This window comes from Pseudorasbora parva, chromosome 11, assembly GCF_024679245.1.
Source record: "Pseudorasbora parva isolate DD20220531a chromosome 11, ASM2467924v1, whole genome shotgun sequence".
Classification (NCBI taxonomy): Eukaryota; Metazoa; Chordata; class Actinopteri; order Cypriniformes; family Gobionidae; genus Pseudorasbora; species Pseudorasbora parva.
In genome coordinates this window covers 24,153,069-24,171,623 of record NC_090182.1, presented here as the reverse complement: position 1 = coordinate 24,171,623, position 18,555 = coordinate 24,153,069, and the positions used below count along the sequence as shown (strand labels likewise).

General features: G+C 38.4%; 1 protein-coding gene across 2 annotated transcripts in view; it reads right to left on the bottom strand.

Moving 5' to 3' along the window:
• The window catches only part of pdgfc (platelet derived growth factor c), a 69,323-nt gene extending 54,894 nt beyond the window's left edge, over positions 1–14,429 (bottom strand). Inside the window, exons 1-2 of one of the 2 annotated variants that reach the window (XM_067457466.1) lie at positions 13,902–14,429; positions 13,732–13,798 (exon numbers count right to left, since the gene is read on the bottom strand). In XM_067457466.1, coding sequence (XP_067313567.1) covers positions 13,732–13,798; positions 13,902–13,904 — 70 coding nt within the window. In that variant the 5' untranslated portion in view covers positions 13,905–14,429. Of the gene's footprint in view, positions 1–13,731 lie in introns of both variants that reach the window. The other variant, XM_067457465.1, reaches the window with a different exon arrangement.
• Positions 14,430–18,555: the final 4,126 nt, after the last annotated feature.

The window sequence follows — 18,555 nt, the reverse complement described above, 5'->3', positions numbered from 1 at the left end:
CTCGATAGTAATCTCCGTCTATGCAAAATAAGGCAAGCTGCACAAATGCATCGGTTTCGCTGTGTTTTGATGGTGATGTAGGATCGTAAAGCCATGTGCATCTGTAGTAACGCAATTTTCACCATTAATGATGGAAAACTTGTTTGAGATGCATCGGTGCTATGCAGAGCATTCGCCGTATGGAATCAAAGCACAGCTGGATCATACGACTCCTTATGCTTTTGAAACGACTATGTGGTATTTTGATATCATACGCGGATTGGTCTGAGCAGTGCCGATGCATCTCGAACAAGCCTGGTGTGTTTGTTTCCTGCTGCCTCGCTATGGTATTGCTGAGAAAGATGAGACGTATACAGTGACGCAAGACCTGGCTCTGTGCTGGCTCTAGCCTGTGGAGCAAACTGGTTCTAAAGGTACGTTCACACCGAACCTGAATAGAACGTCTGGAGGGAATGATTTCCACGTTAAGTCAATGGAAAGGCGCGTTGATGCGCGTCTGGAGGTCCTGGTCTGGACGCGATTTCCCCTCGTTTGCACAAATAACGCGAATTTAAAGAGAACTGAGCGTCTTGCGTGAGTGGTGCTTTTTGTGCATTCACGCGTTTAAAGTGAATTTGCATCTACGCAAGAGTTATTTTTTTTTACTTTGCCGTCAATTCACGCCACGTTAACCAATGAGGAGTCTGCTTGCTTCTGTCATGTGGTAAAGTGACGTGATGAGAAACCCTGCATAATTAAAAAAACAACAACACTTTTTTTGCTACTAAATTTATTTTTAATGCTTTTCAGTTCATAATGTAGTTGTTTAAAGCTAAAATATGTGGTTTTTTTATAAAGACAGTGCCTATTTAAAAAAAAATTGTATCTTGCGTTTTTGGAGTTTTGAGATCCAGGCGATCACCGGGCGCTCAGCGATCATTAACACCGGTGAGAGCAGCCTTTCCTCTGTCTGTCCTTCTGGCTCGGATGTCTTTGTAGTAGTTAAACAGGAGATATAATTTGTTTTGTGTACATCTAATGGGCGATCTGTGGTCTAATGAATCTATTGTTGCCTACCAAATCATTCTAACTGAGGGCAGAGTGAAGTTTCATAACTTGATATTTTTTTAAGGATATAAAATACACATGCAGTGAATATCCAGGTAATCTAGGTAACGTTAATGCATTGGCTGACCCCCATTTGTTTGGCTTTTAATGCTTCCTTATATTTTTTTTTTATGAAATTGAAAAGAGGCAGATTGGTGTTATGACATTTTTAATGGAGCGACTTGAACGTGCGTGTCTATTTCCATTCAAATGTTCGATTTCTACATGCGTCTAAAGCCTAGTTCACACTGTTCGATTTTTGCCCCGATTTTGAGTCGCCGACGCCGGTGAGATATTTGGCATGCTAAATATCTGTACCTGTCGGCGATTCAAACTCCTGCTGTGTGAACTTCATTCTGACTTCTGGATTCAAAATGTTCATGTGTCAAACTAGACATGAAGTTTTGACACGCTGTTCGCGTTCGGTGTGAACATAGCATTAGAAGGCTCGTCAGTCGAACCAACTCCGAAATGGTACTAGCACTGGCTCTGAACAAGCACCCGGTTCATTCTGGTGGAAAAGTGGTAAGTTTGGCCTTCAGTCACCACAGGAATCACAGATTCTACATCTTGAAATATGACTGAAACAAGATTTTTTTACCGGAAAATGTAATCTGAACAAGTAAGTAACATGTCTGCCACTTTTGTTTTGTTTTCAACTGAGAAAAAAAACAATTAGGTGCCGCATTTGGAACCTAGACCTGGACTTTGGTCTTCTGCCCATAAGCTCCAACGGTCAACACACTGGACCTCGTGCCCTACCCACCATGTCACATCGCTGATAGTACAGCATAATTCAAATGTTTCTCTTAGTCATGACATTTCTCTAAAACATATTATATGGCAACATAGAAATGGAAATTTATAGTCTGTCTTTAGTGAATCCTCAGTGGCCACAGGACATTTTTCACACCAGTCAAAGTGGAGGACCGAGAATTCTCAACATTTCGAGCAAAACAGCAGCCCAGGGTCTGCAGAGACCTTTTGAGAAAGGCTGACGGAGGTCATGTCACCACAGTGGTGTGGTGGTGACAGCAAAATATTTCCTTATTTCAAAGCCACAGCACAAAAACACCAGTCATAATGGCACACCATTTGGCTAATAGTTTGTGTCTTGGTGTGTGGGCTGATGATCATCCAGTGATTTCCTTCCCCGATCATAAACATGCCGAAGAGACAAGCAGTAATGAGTGAATTTCAGAGTCGTGTCTCAAATAGGCAGGTTAGTCAAGGTAACAAGACAGAATATTGGTAAAACTTTACAAAGGTCTATTGACTTGTCACTTCGTTAATAATTACCATGTTAAAGCCTAGAAAACACACAGGATAATTATCCTTCCAGATGTAAGCTACTGTATGCCTTATAAAACAATGCCTGGATATTAACAATCTAGAGGCTGGTGTGTTTTTTCTATTAACAATGTCCAAAACAGACTCACTCCATTAATCATCATTAAACGTTTCAGAGGAAGGTATTTTGAAACGGATTTTGTATGATTTCTGGCTACACCCAAAAACCAAAAGAGGGACATTTACTGAACTAGTCCATATGGTACACACTCACATAAAGTATATTTTTGTCAATCTACCAAAAAGAAAAATGGGGTTAGAAAAAAAAAGCATGGATACATAGCACACAATATGCTCAAGGTATACAACTCTACCTCTAAAGCAAAATGCACAGTATCTAAGAATGTGCGCAGCAGTGGGCTACAAAAAAATATATTTATACATACATTTATATAAAGATACATTTTGTCACACAGGTAGTAGAGACAAAGAAAGATAAGAAAGAACTTAAAAGGGAGGGGGGCACTTCCAAAATACCTCTCTGACAGCAAGTGCTGACATCTGCCAAGGTATGTAGACATGCCTTGAAGAGTTAGGAACCAAGGTCAAGTCATCACATTTACCTGCTGCCAAAAGTCTAAGGCCTTTGGAATTCGGTTTGCTCTGAAAACAGGCAATATCCACAGACAGTTTACGCCTAAGAGCATAGAATTATCTGTTCTGGCAGAGCAGCCTTCAGAAACAGTTACAGGTTACCTGCTTGCTTCAGCACAAAGGATTCAACTCTGGGGGGCACGTTTTTGGTGGGGGTGACTAAACCCAGTCTAACTTAACCAGCATTCCACACAAATTACTTCACTTTCACTATACTGTACAACATTTAAGGTTTTTTGTTACACTGTAGTCACTGCATGAAGTCACTAGCAGCTGTTATGGGCTGCCTGAGTGAATTACTTTATTTATTAAAAAGTGCAGATACATCGGTCTTCAAACTGTCTGGGGGTGACAGGTAGGATGAATAAAAAAAAGGAGCAAAGAGACAAAGCGAGGGATGAGTAAATGCTTCAGGAAGTGTTGTTGTCACGGAGTGATTGACAGGCATTAATGGCACAAGTTAAGCTGGACCTGAGGCTGCAATGCTCAGCTCCTCCAGTCTAGACAAGTGCAGATAGTCAATAAAGTCATGGTCAGTGCTGGAACTTGGCTTTTTAAAGCATTGTTTTCATACATATTGTTTAAAAACTTGGGGTTTGAAAGAAGTAGCGTTGTATGCTCACCAAGGCTGCATTAAATCTAAATAGTAAAAACAAAGTTTCATGAAATATTACAATATAACCTCTATTTTAATAAATTAACTCCTGTGATGGCAAAAGCTGAATTTTCTGCATCAATACTTCAGTCTTTGGTATCACATGATCCATAAGAAATCATTCGAAGCCGTTTTGGTGCTCTAAACTTTATATATATTTTTGTGAAAAAACAAAGAATTTTTAATGTTACTTTGATGAATAGAAAGTTAAAAAAACAGCATTTGAAACAGTATATTTTTAATATAACTTTATACGGTCACATCTGACATTCAAATTTGTTGAAAATCTTACTGTCTCCAAACTTGAACACATGCAATAAAACGGAGTTAAAGAGAACACTATGTATGGAGAAAAGAAAAAAAAATAATCAAAGAAAAAAAACCCATTTGTGGTTTTGTACATTTGACTGTAGCCAAAACTGTATGGTATCATATTGGTTGTCAATGCAATTTGAGATTTACGGCTTTTAAAGTGATCTCTGGGCTCAGCATTACAACTTGATTTGCCTGGGGCCAAGAAAGCATTACAAACTCTTAGACATTATCTTATCACTGCGTAAATCATCAAAAATGAGAGATAAGCAGACAGGAGGAAGCAGCTATAGCACAGTTACAGTATTTTAAATCTGATGCCTTTTTTTTTTTTGGTCTTACAGTAGAAGCAGTGGATAGATAACTATTTAAAGGGGTTTGAATTGAGAATATTCCTTGATCTACTTTTTGACCTACACAAAAACAAAAATAAGTTTTAGAATTCAGGCTTCTTGTTAGTCAAAAAAAAAACGCTTTTATTCAAACTAATCACGAAAATGACTCGTTTTGATTGTCATATGTCGTAGTGTGACCAAAAAAAAAGTCAATCCCTGTGTCCCAATTCACATACTAAATAGTACTTGAAATAGAATTAGCAGATAAACGTGAGGCTATTTTTCTCTCCGATACAGTAGGAGATTAAACTGATTGTGGAGGATTTGAACTGAGGATGGTTGACAGAGCAGTTTCGGTTATGGGATGCTCGCGACAGAGTCCATTAAAGACGCTGAAGTAGTATGTCCCGAAGGTTGCATACTTTTCTGCTACACACTCAAAAGTATGTACTTTTTCTTCACAAAAAAAGTACATATTTTAGGACGTAGTATAAGTAGCCGAATTGGGACGCAGCAAAGGTCTTTGCATTGCCATCCTTCTAATCCTATCATTAAAACTGCAGTCCGTAACTTTTTGCGCTCTAGCTGTTAATAAACAGAATTTTGTCTGATACAGATTGTTTGATAACATATTTATACTGTAGTGCAATATAATGTAGAATGTAATTCTGTTATTTGCTATTGCAAATGAATGCTATCTGGTTTAATGTGTTGGATTATCGGATACAGAACCAAGCACGTAGAGAACGCTGCTTTTGTTATTGTTTTGATCCAAGCCATTCGCTGTAATCCAGAATGCATCTTCTGTTTTGTCATCAGTAATTACATTACAACACTTTTCATTTTATTAAAAAACACGAAACTGCATATAAAAAGGAAGAACTTAGATGAAAACACAGCTTTTTATCTTAGTCACTTTTTCATTCATAATAAAATTTTCATAATAAAATAAGATATTTTTCAACATCAGCCGTTTTCAAAACAGTTCCACATGTGTAATGGTTGACATTGAAAATTATTTTAAAGGTCCCGTTCTTCGCATGTTTTCGAAGCTTTGATTATGTTTACAGTGCAATATAACATGAGTTCATGTTTCGCGTGTAAAAAAACACAGTATTTTTCACACAATTGACTTATCTGTACAGCGCTGTTTCCTCTGTCCTAAAAAACAGCCTGATGATTTCCTTGTTCTATGAAGTCCCTCCTTCAGAAATACGTAACAAGTTCTGATTAGGCCAGCGCTTCCCGTGTTGTGATTGGACAGCAGCTTAGCGCACTTTGCCCGGAAAGGTCCGTCTCTTACCATAACGGGGAGATGCAAGCGCTGAATGCGCGCTCTTCTCCACGTGGGAGAGCAACAAGACCACGCCCCCTATTTTGCGTGTTCTTGTGGGCGGAGGGTTAGTCAGCAAACTGTTCTAGTGACGTCATCACATCCCTGCACTTCCTGCTGTAGTCCAAACCGGCCGTTCGCTGTAGGCTTTGAAAGGGAACTTCTGTTAAATAAAATATCTCGCTTGGCATTGAACTTTGAGCTTTATAATTTTACAGGTATTATTTTTGCTCTAACAGCAACATTACACACTAACTAAAGTTTGAAAGATGGAATCGCAAAGAACGGGACCTTTAAAACGCAACACTTATCATAGCGGTGGGCATTTATTTCCAAATCTTTAATTGGCACACCCAACAAAAAGAGAAAGAGAGGGTCAAAAACAAGATAGCTTATTACTTTGATGTTTTTTGATGTAAAAATCTGGATAACATTATCCCCCTGTTTCACGGACAAGGCATACGCATAAAATGTTTTAACAAAGGAACTTGCACTGACATATCTTAAAATATTTTAAGAAAACAGTGCTGTTGTTTTATCGGAAGTAACGTTTATAAAAGCTACTTAAATGTCCTAATTAAACTAAGGCCTAATCAAAGCCCTGTCTGTGAAACCAGGCCTACAAGTGGACATCAGAGAACATTATAAAATAGAAAAGAAAATGCTGTTCATGACCCCTTTAACCTAAGGCCCCGTCCACACAAAGCCAGACCTTTCCCAATCCGATCTTTTTTTCCCCTTGTTTCATGAAATATCTGTGTCCACACGAGATTACCGAAACCGACTAAAAACGATGCAGTTTGCATGCCAGGCCAGTGTGTGGCGCTGTAATTCTGCCACAGAAATACACTAAAAACGGAGCAGAAGAGTTGTGGCTAGAAGGGTTATAGCAGTGGTCGGAGGTGAGGCAAAATCTCTCAATAAAATAACAATAAATACATTTGCTATTTAACAGATGTGTTTTATTAATGTCCACACCTCCCCAAAACCTACCCTTACAATAATGCAGATCCGTTAATTAAATGACGCGATATTGATGTGCGCATGCCCAGTGCCCGTAGTTGTATCCCTTGACTCTTTCACCATGCTGGACGTAGTGTGATGACATCACCGTTTCAGAAAATAAACGGATTTGCTGTACACACGAAAACAGAAGATTGTCTTTTTCAGATTTATCCACTTTGGGACCCGGTTTCAAAAAATATTGGATTCATGCTTCTAAAACGCCGGCTCCGTGTGGACGAAACGCTGATACGGTACAAAATGTATACTTATACACCTAAACGCGTCTCCGTGTGGACTGGGCCTAAATTAATTTGACTATCTGCTCTAATCTCACTACCAGCACAAGCAACACAGAGGTCATGGGTTTGTTTCTCATGGAAAGCTTAATCAAAAGCCCTGTAAACCGTTTTAAATAAAACCATCTGCCAAATTAAACCGAATTCTATGGGCAAAGCAGGGTTAGCAGACCCAAATCTCCTCAAGGTAGATGGACACCACTACGGAGGTCTTGCAGACAGTGACCTTTTCAGTGCACAAGCCATGGATTTCTTGATCTCATATTTAACTGAAACAGAAGGGCATATTCACAGGATTATGGGTTTTAAATTGATGATTGGATAGGTGCCAGCCCAGAGGACAGAAAGGCCATGAAATTACAGGAGGAAAAAAAAAAAATCCAAGGAGCTATGACCCAGCTCCACAGAGGAACTCCATTGCCCTGCTGCTGATCCCTTTAAATCGGAGCTCTGTTTGGGTTAGGAATGTTCACTCACTGTCCGTCATGACAAACATCAGACAAGCATTGACTTGCTTACTTACCAAATCTGTCGCACTGACTTTCAAGCGTGCCGAAAGCAAAAACACGGACATCCCAACCATGCAATCTTAGACAGGTTACAGAAGAGACTTACCCTTTAAACAAACTGTGCAGCATTGCATACATTTCTTCAACTAACCTTTTTTTTCCCTCCTCAAGTCTGAAAGGTTTCAATGAAAAAGCACGGCCCCCATTGAGCTTTTGAAACTTTGGCATTGGCAGGGTACAGCCCGCCGAATGACAGCAAACTTCAGTGCATACAGTATTACAGCCAGAAGTGCTTAGTGAAAAAGGGGTAAAAAAAAAAAAAACTGGGGTAAACTCTTACTTTAACAGGGAAGCATTTGTCTTGTGTGTGTGTGTGTGTGTGTGTGGCTAGTTTTCTTTTTCATTGGACTACTGGGCATTGGAAATCCTTTTGGTTTAAGTTTGCCAGTCGCTAGTGTATACACAATTCACAATCGCAGTATATAAACTTGAAATGCCATGGAAACTGCTTAACACAACAAGCTAGTAATGTAGAGGTTTGCCAAGCAAGAATACTGCCAGCTGCCACACAGTCTCTGAGTTCTGGGAAACACTTCCTCCTTCTGAAGCCTTTACAACAAAGGTATTACCTGCAATATGTTGTTCTCCTTTGAGGAATGGATTAAGTATGTAGTTTTAAAATTCAATTTTTATTATTGTCTCCACGAGTCCTACATTATCAATTTTGCTCTTTAAAAAAAAAAAAAGAAAAAAAAAAAAAAAAAAAAAAAAATCGAATTTCTCTCTTACCCAAACTATGCAAATGAATGGGGTTCAAAACAACATTAGAGCTTTCGTTGCAAGCCCAAAAGGCCAAAAACACAAAACCGAGATTTTTTTCAAAATATGCATTTTGGTTTGGAATGACATGCAAAATTGCGAAATTAAATATAACAACTTAAATGATTTTTTTTAGCTAATTTCCAAGGACAAATTTTCATTTTACTAAACTAACTATATGGACATATAAAATAAATATATTATATAAGTGCCTTGCGAAAGTATTCGGCCCCCTAGAACATTGCGACCTTTTGCCACATTTCAGGCTTCAAACAAAGACATAAAACTGTAATTTTTTGTGAAGAATCAACAACAAGTGGGACACAATCATGAAGTGAAACGATTGGATATTTCAAACTTTTTTAACAAATCAAAAACTGAAAAATTGGGCGTGCAAAATTATTTGGCCCCCTTAAGTTAATCCTTTGTAGCACCAGCTTTTGCTGCGATTACAGCTGTAAGTTGCTTGGGGTATGTCTCGATCAGTTTTGCACATCGAGAGACTGAAATTTTTTGCCCATTCCTCCTTGCAGAACAGCTCAAGCTCAGTGAGGTTGGATGAAGAGCGTTTGTGAACAGCAGTTTTCAGTTCTTTCCACAGATTCTCGATTGGATTCAGGTCTGGACTTTGACTTGGCCATTCTAACACCTGGATATGTTTATTTTTGAACCATTCCATTGTAGATTTTGCTTTATGTTTTGGATTATTTCTTGTTGGAAGACAAATCTCCGTCCCAGTCCCAGGTCTTTTTTGTATATTTTGTATTTGGCTCCATCCATCTTCCCATCAATTTTAACCATCTTCCCTGTCCCTGCTGAAGAAAAGCAGGCTCAAACCATGATACTGCCACCACCATGTTTGACAGTGGGGATGGTGTGTTCAGGGTGATGAGCTGTGTTGCATTTATGCCAAACCAATTTTCTGGTTTCATCTGACCAGAGCACCTTCTTCCACGTTTGGTGTGTCTCCCAGGTGGCTTGTGGCAAACTTTAAACAACACTTTTTCAAATGGCTTTCTTCTTGCCACTCTTCCAGAAAAGCCCGATTTGTGCAGCATACGACTGATTGTTGTCCTATAGACAGTCTCTCCCACCTCAGCTGTAGATCTCTGCAGTTCATCCAGAGTGATCATGGGCCTCTTGGCTGCATCTCTGATCAGTCTTCTCCTTGTTTGAGCTGAAAGTTTAGAGGGACGGCCAGGTCTTGGTAGATTTGCAGTGGTCTGATACTCCTTTCATTTCAATATTATCGCCTGTACAGTGCCCCTTGGGATGTTTAAAGCTTGGGAAATCTTTTTGTATCCAAATCCGGCTTTAAACTTCTCCACAACAGTATCTCGGACCTGCCTGGTGTGTTCCTTGTTCTTCATGATGCTCTCTGCACTTTAAACTGACCTCTGAGACTATCACAGTGCAGGTGCATTTATACGGAGACTTGATTACACACAGGTGGGTTCTATTTATCATTATTAGTCATTTAGGTCAACATTGGATCATTCAGTTTTTGGTTTGTTAAAAAAGTTTGAAATATCCAATAAATTTCATTCCACTTCATGATCGTGTCCCACTTGTTGATTCTTCACAAAAAAATTACAGTTTTATATCTTTATGTTTGAAGCCTGAAATGTGGCAAAAGGTTGCACAGTTCAAGGGGGCCGAATATTTATTAATAGTACTCAAATATATATACACATACATACATATTAGGGCCGGGACTTTAACGCGTTAATTAAGATTAATTAATTACGGGACTTTAACGCGTTAATTAATTACGCAAAAAATAATAATAATTTTAACCACACTTATTTTTGCACCGCGGAACATTTTTCAATTAATGATTTTCGACGGAGCGATTATATCGCTCACGAGTCACGACAACAACAAACCATAGTGAACATGAGCGAAGAAGCTGATGAGACCGCTTTGCTTGGCCCCGTGGATGGGAAAGGATGGAAGCGTTGACAAGAGCATGGTTGTGTGCAAGCTATACAACAAGGAATTTGCATATCACCGCAGCACATCAAGCCTCAAATATCACAAATATGCCTTTGCTACACTTAATGGCAAACATTGCACTGGTCTGCTGGACTGAAATAAATAAACAATATTTTGTTTATTAAGCTTATGTATTCAGTCATTATTCAATGTATACAAAAATCCATGTGAAAAATTACTTCTCATTGTTCTCAGGTCAAATATTTATATGCAATTAAAATGTGATTAATTTCGAATAATTAATTACAAAGCCTCTAATTAATTAGATTATTTTTTTTAAATTGAGTCCCGGCCCTAACATATATATATATAAACTAATAAAAATGACAAAAAAAATATGAAAAGTAATCTCTCAATGATGCTAAAATAACACTGTATATGAGGGTGGCTAAATAACAGCAGAATTTTCAATTTAATGTGACCTATATCTTCAAGCTGCACAAGGAGCAAATTCCATAATAAACTTAGCATAACTGATAGGAAGAAAAATATAGTTAAGAATTAGATTTAAACCGCAGCGTAAAGCAATTCTAGGCTTTAATCATTACACACCCACCACTTGTCGGATTGTGAGGCAGGCTGCATTTCCCGTTTAGCTGATGGACCACATTAACCCCATTCCTAACTAAGTAATCCAGTAATGCAGAGCCTTGCGAGGCATTCGCTTGTTACTGAGGCTGACTCTCACACGTCTCTGCCTGGGATGTCAATGGGGTTACAGCAGATTAATGGCGTATAATCTGGCACCATTAGAAAACTGCAGCTGCTTTCTGAACCCACTCCATTGCCACAGATCTGACTTATGGACACGGCAAAACTGCTAACTGACTATGGTGCAAGTATTTGTAGTTCTGTCATTATTAGGGTAGGACACTGTTGCAACAAGGGTTAATGAGCAACTACTCACTAGTTCAGCATTCTCTCAATTTTTTAGAGAAGTTAAAAGCTAAAAAGTTAAAGCTAATAGCATTCATATAATAATCTTAGACATCAATAATAAAACCTCTGTTCATTTAAATTCTAAAATAAATTAAGATGGCAGAAATCTTGCTATTTTAGATGTTAGAATATAAAATTAATGGAGATTTTAAGCAAAGTTAACAACAGCCATTCGTGTTCTGTTCAGATTCAAAGTCATTGAACGACTGGCAATTTAAGATGTTAAATTAGCTCAGTAACAAAGAGTTGACACTTTGTAACTTACAATTTGAAAGATCCTTAGGTCCTTACAATTTTAAGGATTAAACTTATTTCCACCTAACTGAACAACTATCTATACTCATTTATAAAGCTACTTTTCATCATTTGATTTACTAATTTAACACAATAATGACTTTGAACATGGCTTATGTAGAACATTGGCATGCAAGATTACACCCTGGACATTGATGTACATCCTGGACATGCCTCTACTGTAAATGAACTAACCTTCAGCAACGGTCAGTTATAACGATTTCATGAATCAGTTTTAAAGGTCAGGTCAGTGTGGATGTTGCTATTTGAGGTGGATGGAGCACTGGAAGCATCTTTCACCTTTCTACATCCTCCTACTCCCATCAATTTTGTATGAAAACCATTGAACCAAAAGAACTCAAACGTGTTCAGAAAAGCCTTCATGAAATGGATGAACAGCTCGGTGAACTGTGGGCTGGCAAGCTCTCTATTGAGGTTAACCTGAAAAAGTTGGTCAAGTAGCTTTTTAACCTGACCTTAACCTCACACTGCAGCTGCGAAATAAAACCAGCCTTAGATCAGTGGCGAATAACTGCCTCAATCAACACCAACCAGAGATGGCTGCAACAGAGCATCTACTGTTTTGGCAATTAAAGAGAGCCAGAGAACAAGACTCTCCGTTCAGAAAACCTTGGCAGAGCACACTACCAATTCACCTCCATTCTTAAGTCACTGGGGAATAAAGGTGGCGTTACAGCCAAAGATCCCGATCAAATGGCAATCACAAAGGTCTTCCCTGGCACACAACTCTGACCTAAAAGGACTAGTACTGCATCAGAGGTGCCAGTTCACCAATTAAGCCTGGCTTTTTAATAGACAAAGACGTTAAGATTTTACAGTATTCTGAGAAGGTTTTTGTACTTTTAAAGACTTCCAAACAATTGCAAACAAAAAAAAGTATATTTTCCATATAAACATGGCTTCCCAGTAGACATGTTCTGCATGTTCCACAGTTTAGAGAAATAATGATAACACAATGAAAGCTCTGATACTAGGCCCAGGGAAGCTGTTTGAGTGCAAGATGTTTCCACTCTACTTCACCCCTGACACAGTAAGGGGCGCTCCCTTCGCCTAAGTCAACAAAGGTAGTAGTTTACATTTTGTTAATGGTCCGAAATGAGCGACAGTTTGCCTGTCCCCACCAACGCCTGTTTTATAACACTAAGCTTATAGTTTCAGAGCAAAGTTAAATGGAAACTTTTGCTTTATTTCATTTTTTTCAATCATTCAGATTTTTTTTTTTTTTTTTAGTTCACCTGTGAGTTTTGGTGGGATTAAGAGTAAAGCAAATTGCATGGCCCCAGGGCACCCCAAGCTTCATGAATGGAGTCTTTCTGCGATCAGAGAGAAATCCCTCCCAGGGGACCCGGTTACCCAGAGATTTTTTTCCCCTCTTAAATACACATACAGATGTGTGTTTCATGCACATGAAAGCCAAAGGTAACTTCACTTCCTACTAAGCATAATGCTGTGTGAACCCCATAAATTGTAGACATTATGGCAAGCTGTATTAACATGTAATCATTTTAACTAACTTTAATCTATGTTTGCTATTTTGTTACATTAATAGGTAATCCAATAGTGACTTGTATAACTTTTTAAATTTCACCAACTATTTATTGGATAGTAGTGCTGTTACTTATTACATTGTTGACAAGTAGAGTAAATTCAGGGTGATCTGGACACTTTTTGCCATGGAGATGTTTGTGTGTGTGTGTGTGTGTGTGTGTGTGTGTGTGTGTGTGTGTGTGTGTGTGTCCCAATCAACCTGAATCTATTCTACTCAACTAAATATAGGCTTGATTGATTGGTAGGCTAATTATTCATCAGACATCAATATGTTACTTTGTTAACAGTCTCCGTTTTAACTTTTTTCTGAGGATATGGGTTAGATATCAACTATCATTGTTTTCTCTAATTGTTACTGTTTTACATAGTTTTACTAGTACTACACCAATAGTTATTAGGATGTATTCCACCTTTACTAGTACATACATATTAGGCACTGGTACTACATATGAATAACATTTCTTATTTTACAAGCTATATTTTTTTGGTTAAAAAAAAAAAAGTTCTAAGGAATACATGTCAAAAAAGCCTGCCATGGCCATTCATAATGGTAAAAACTGCGTTTAGTTGTAAAGCATTATCAGAAATCTCACGCACCCCAACTAGAGAAAAAGATCATGCGATGACTCTCAGAACTTACCATTTTGCTCTTTAGTGCTGGCGTGGTGAATCTTACTGATGTGACTTGATTCCGCCACCGACTCATGCTGATGAAGAGACGATACAAGAATCAAGAGAAGCAATGGAATCATTTGGATTAATGGTGGCTGTCGGTGCTTATAGGCACTTAGTATGTGTTGTTTCAATCACCATGCAGAAATAATGTTCGTGGGACGCGTATCCAACTTTGGACACATCTGTAAGAGGCACGCGTAAAGTAAAGTCCACATAATCCTGACCGGGCAGAGTTTCTTACTTCTTTGTGGAAAGTTTCCCGAGACGCATCTGAGCAAAGAGTATTAATTGCTGTTAACTTGGTGAGCGCACACCTGTTCGCCTGAACACGAGTGTTCGAGAGGATAGTTGGAGACGTGCACTGCTGTAAATTTAAGATCTACTTACACGCGGAACATAGCCTACTTTTGTCGGTTTGCAAAATGTTAGACCTGTTCCTTGCAAACACTATTAGTCCTTTCGAGTAACGCGACCGACACTGGGTAAAACGCCACTTGTAGATTTGCGCGTCCAACTTTCAGAAGGAAATGAAGTCCTGAGGTGGTTCCTAGTGTTTAGCGAGCGGCCGACTGGCGACACAACAGGTGCTGCACATAAAGTAAAAGTTCCCCGTGGAGGAAACTCCCCGGAGAGGCGGGGACCATTCACAGGCTGGTGCTGGTGCTGCCGCTGCAGTCGCTTTGGAGTGAAATATATTTCTCACATTTCCAGCGCTACACAAGTATATGTGTGTGTGTGTGTGTGTGTGTGTGTGTGTGTGTGTGTGTGTGTGTGTGTGTGTGAGAGAGAGAGAGAGAGAGAGAGAGAGAGAGAGAGAGAGAGAGAGAGAGAGAGAGAGAGAGAGAGAGAGAGAGAGAGAGAGAGAGAGAGAGAGAGAGAGAGAGAGAGAGAGAGAGAGCATGTTTATTATGGATCGATAAACTGTTCAAGAGTACATTAAAAGTACTTAGCCTATAGCCTATCATATATGATTAACATGTTTTAGATTTCTTAATTAAAAATTGTGTATACATTTTATTGGGCTATGTCAAAATTATTTAGGTGGTGCTCTTAGCCTAACTGTTCATAAGGAAATAAATAAATAAATAAATAAATAAATAAATGTGTTACATAAATACATAAATATAAGAAAATACAAAATATGTGTCGATTACTGATTTACAAAAAATAAATTTAAAATAAATAAAAAACCATTAGGTCATAAATAAATATGCGCTAGGATGAAACGGAATATAGCCTACAGCGTTAAAGACCTAACTTACAGTGATTACTACTGAGCTGGTTTTGAATATTGGCAAAACAAGAGCCCATGTACAAATATGCATATTTTCTGGGAATACATGAGAGACGGCTCGAGCTGTCAGATTTATGGAAAAAAATTATAATAAAAAAAGATGATGCAGGAACTAGGGAGATCTGTGTTAAATATCACAAGAAAGTTGTTCGTAATTGTGGTTAAATTATATCAATTATCTTCAGTTATTACAATGGCAACATCCTACACACCTGTATGCTTATACTTCATCAAGCGGACGGGAAGTCATCAGTACACACCCTGGAAGTACAGGAAATAGGATACCGATACTAAAACATAAAAAAATAAAATAATAATAATAATTATATATATATATATATATATATATATATATATATATATATATATATATATATATATATATATATATATATATATATATATATATATATATATATATAATAAATTTTATATTTTATAAAAAAATATATATATTTTCTCATTTGTACTGTTGGTTGGCCGACTTAAGGTTGCACTGCAAATGGTCTTGAAGATGCATTAATCATCAGTTCATGACTGCTTCATATGTTTATGGAAAGGCTTCCTGAACGGGTGTGACCATTTGGAACAAGGCCTAACACTATTATTATCACAAGTTGTGGCCTGCGTCGGTCCTCATGTCTAAATCTTTTCATCATTTTGTTTGGCATTTCATCATTGTGAAGTCAGAACAATGCCTAAAGCATCCTAAGGGAAATGCTAAAGACCTCTTAATTTGTCAAATCAAAGTTGCACACAGTGCACTTACTCCCCTTGTGTAAGTTATTTCCTTCTCTCTTCTCAAAGCATCAACCCATGGCGGTCTTTTCATGTGGTTAATCTCATCTCCCTGTTGTCAACGTGTTCCTTACGTGCCTGTTAGGTGTAGATTTATATGGCAGACTAAACAATCAGAGAAGGGCACACATTGAAATGATTCTCCCAGACAAATGATGCAATGGCAGAGCAATTCACTTTCAGGCCCAGACCACTACAGAGGGAAAGGGGAAAAAAAACTGAAACCAGGAGCATGTGGAAGCTGAAGATCTCAATCTAGCTGACCTGATCATATTTCTATGTTTGCTATTTTATTGTTGCAATATTGTTGTTTGTTTATGGTCTTTTGGACAAAGAAAATTCATTTTGAAACATTCATTTTGACAGAGTAAGGGCAGCAAAAGCACAGGAAGAGGCCTACATGGTACAGTAATAGGGTACAGTATAGCCCTTTATTCTAGCTTTTTCTGTAGAAGTATTTACCTCTAGGCATGCAGGAAATATTGTGTATGGATCCCCAGCAACAGAAAATGGAAAGGTGCAGTATGTGGTGCTGCCAGACTGGAGGTCATGTGCAGACTATGGGAGAGTATCATATTCCATCCCAAAACCTACAGCAGATGTCAGCACCTCTGCCAGAAAGAATCTCTCCCTCTGTCTGTATATGGGGGAGGGGTTTCAGTAGATTGCTATTTTGCCTTGTTCGAGACACTATAGTGTTTTATGCTTTCATGGTGGTCCTGTGAGTCACTTTGATATTGAATCTACAGTAGATAAACAGTGAAATTACAAAAATAGGCTGATATTTGTGGATTGGATGAAGAGGTCACTGCGGCCAATGCCTGTCTGGCCAGCAAACACTGAGTTAGCATCTGGCAGTAGCATTAGCAAAAACATAATCTTTGTTTATTTGCAATGAGGTCATAGAGGAAACTACATGAAACAAACGTTGTGTCACCTTCAGTCCAGTGCAGTATTCATCATGCAGGATGTGGCACGTAAGATTGGGGAGTGAATTGAATCTGTGTATCATTCGTTCAGTCCTTTTTTTATTTAATAGTGAAAGTAAAAAAAATTGAGAACATATTCTCAATATTATTAAAAAAAAAAAAAAAAAAAAAACAGCAATGAAAAAACATGAATTAAGCTCGATTTTTCATTTTTTGTTTTGGGGTAGAAATAAATTCATAAACAGCTTGAATATTCGATCTCCACACTAAGGATGTAATGAAACACCCCTTTCATCTGATTGGTCAGCCAAAGATCTCAGCTGCAGTTGTTTGCTGAGTAAAGTGTTGCTTAACACTTTATTCCAACAACATTTCATCTTTTTCTGATGGGTTAATCTCTCAGCAGATAAACACAGTGAATTGCAGACTAGTAAATAAATACACAGCAGTCATACCATTGTTTTTGCTGAGTTTATTTCATTAATATTGAGTTAATATTCATTAATACAAAGACTGTATAGGAAGACGGTGCACTTCGATTACTTATGAATGGGAGAAAGTGCAACACCCAATATGGCGAATAAGTCCCGCCTTCTAAATGAAAGAACCAATTGTTGATTCGTCACTGTGGCTCCGGTTACTATAGAAACATGTAGTGTGCTTAGGGTGCTTTCACATCTCTAGTTCAGTTCATTTGGTCCGAACCAAGGGCAAACAATCATACATTATTGCATTTTTCAGCTTTTTTGTTTCCTTTTCACACCACACTGATTGTTTTGGTCTAAACCAGTTGAAACAAACCAAAATGCAGGCACATGACAACATCCACATCACTCATTGGCCCTGGCGTATTTCCTAAACTGCTTTTCGATTCGTCAGAATTTACGTGTGGGTGTATTTTCTGTGTATTTTTTTTACAGTCTATGAAAAAAGTCAGCAAACTAGATTACACACCTGTGGAGAGATGATTGCGTGGGCTGGTTTTTGTTCCTGTAATCTACTACATTGTGTGTATTTAACACAGTACGCAAACAAAACATTTCTATAATGGAGCGGGTACTGAGACGTTGAGACGTTGAAAAACGTTCTAATGCACAGCGAATGCGAGCATGCATCACTCGTTACTTCAAGCGGAGGCGTGCATTAGGCAAATTATTCTTAACTCTGACATGCTCATCTTCCGAAAATATTGCCAACGATCTATCAGGTAATGTCATGCGCATAATGTCAACGCAGCTGACTACGGCAGCACGTTTAGTCCAAAAATGATGAGTACTTTTGCAGTTGGTTCTGTTCAAGGTCGAATCACGTTCTCACCACAAATGAACCGCTCCAGAGTTCGTTTGAAAGTGTACCGAGACCACCTCATCAAGGAGGTCTAAGTACGCCTCTTTGGTCCGCTTTTGGTGCGCACCCAAGCGCGACTGCTGCTTTCACACCTGACCAAACGAACCGCATCAAACGGGAAAACAAACTCTAGTACGATTCAACCGAACTAAATGAGGCAGGTGTGAAAGCACCCTTAGATGCGAGTTTAGGTTTGTGGATGAGCATTGGCTTTGTCCACACAATTTATGAGACAGTTCCACACCCGTAAGACCTCTGTTCATCTGCAGAACACAGTTTAAGATATTTTATGTTTTAGTCCCAGAGCATGATTCATGGCCGTTTGAATCTTTATTTGAGGTTTGAAAACAAACGCGGAAGAGAAGACTGATGCTGAATAAAGTTGTAGTTTTTGTTATTTTTGGACCAAAATGTATTTTTG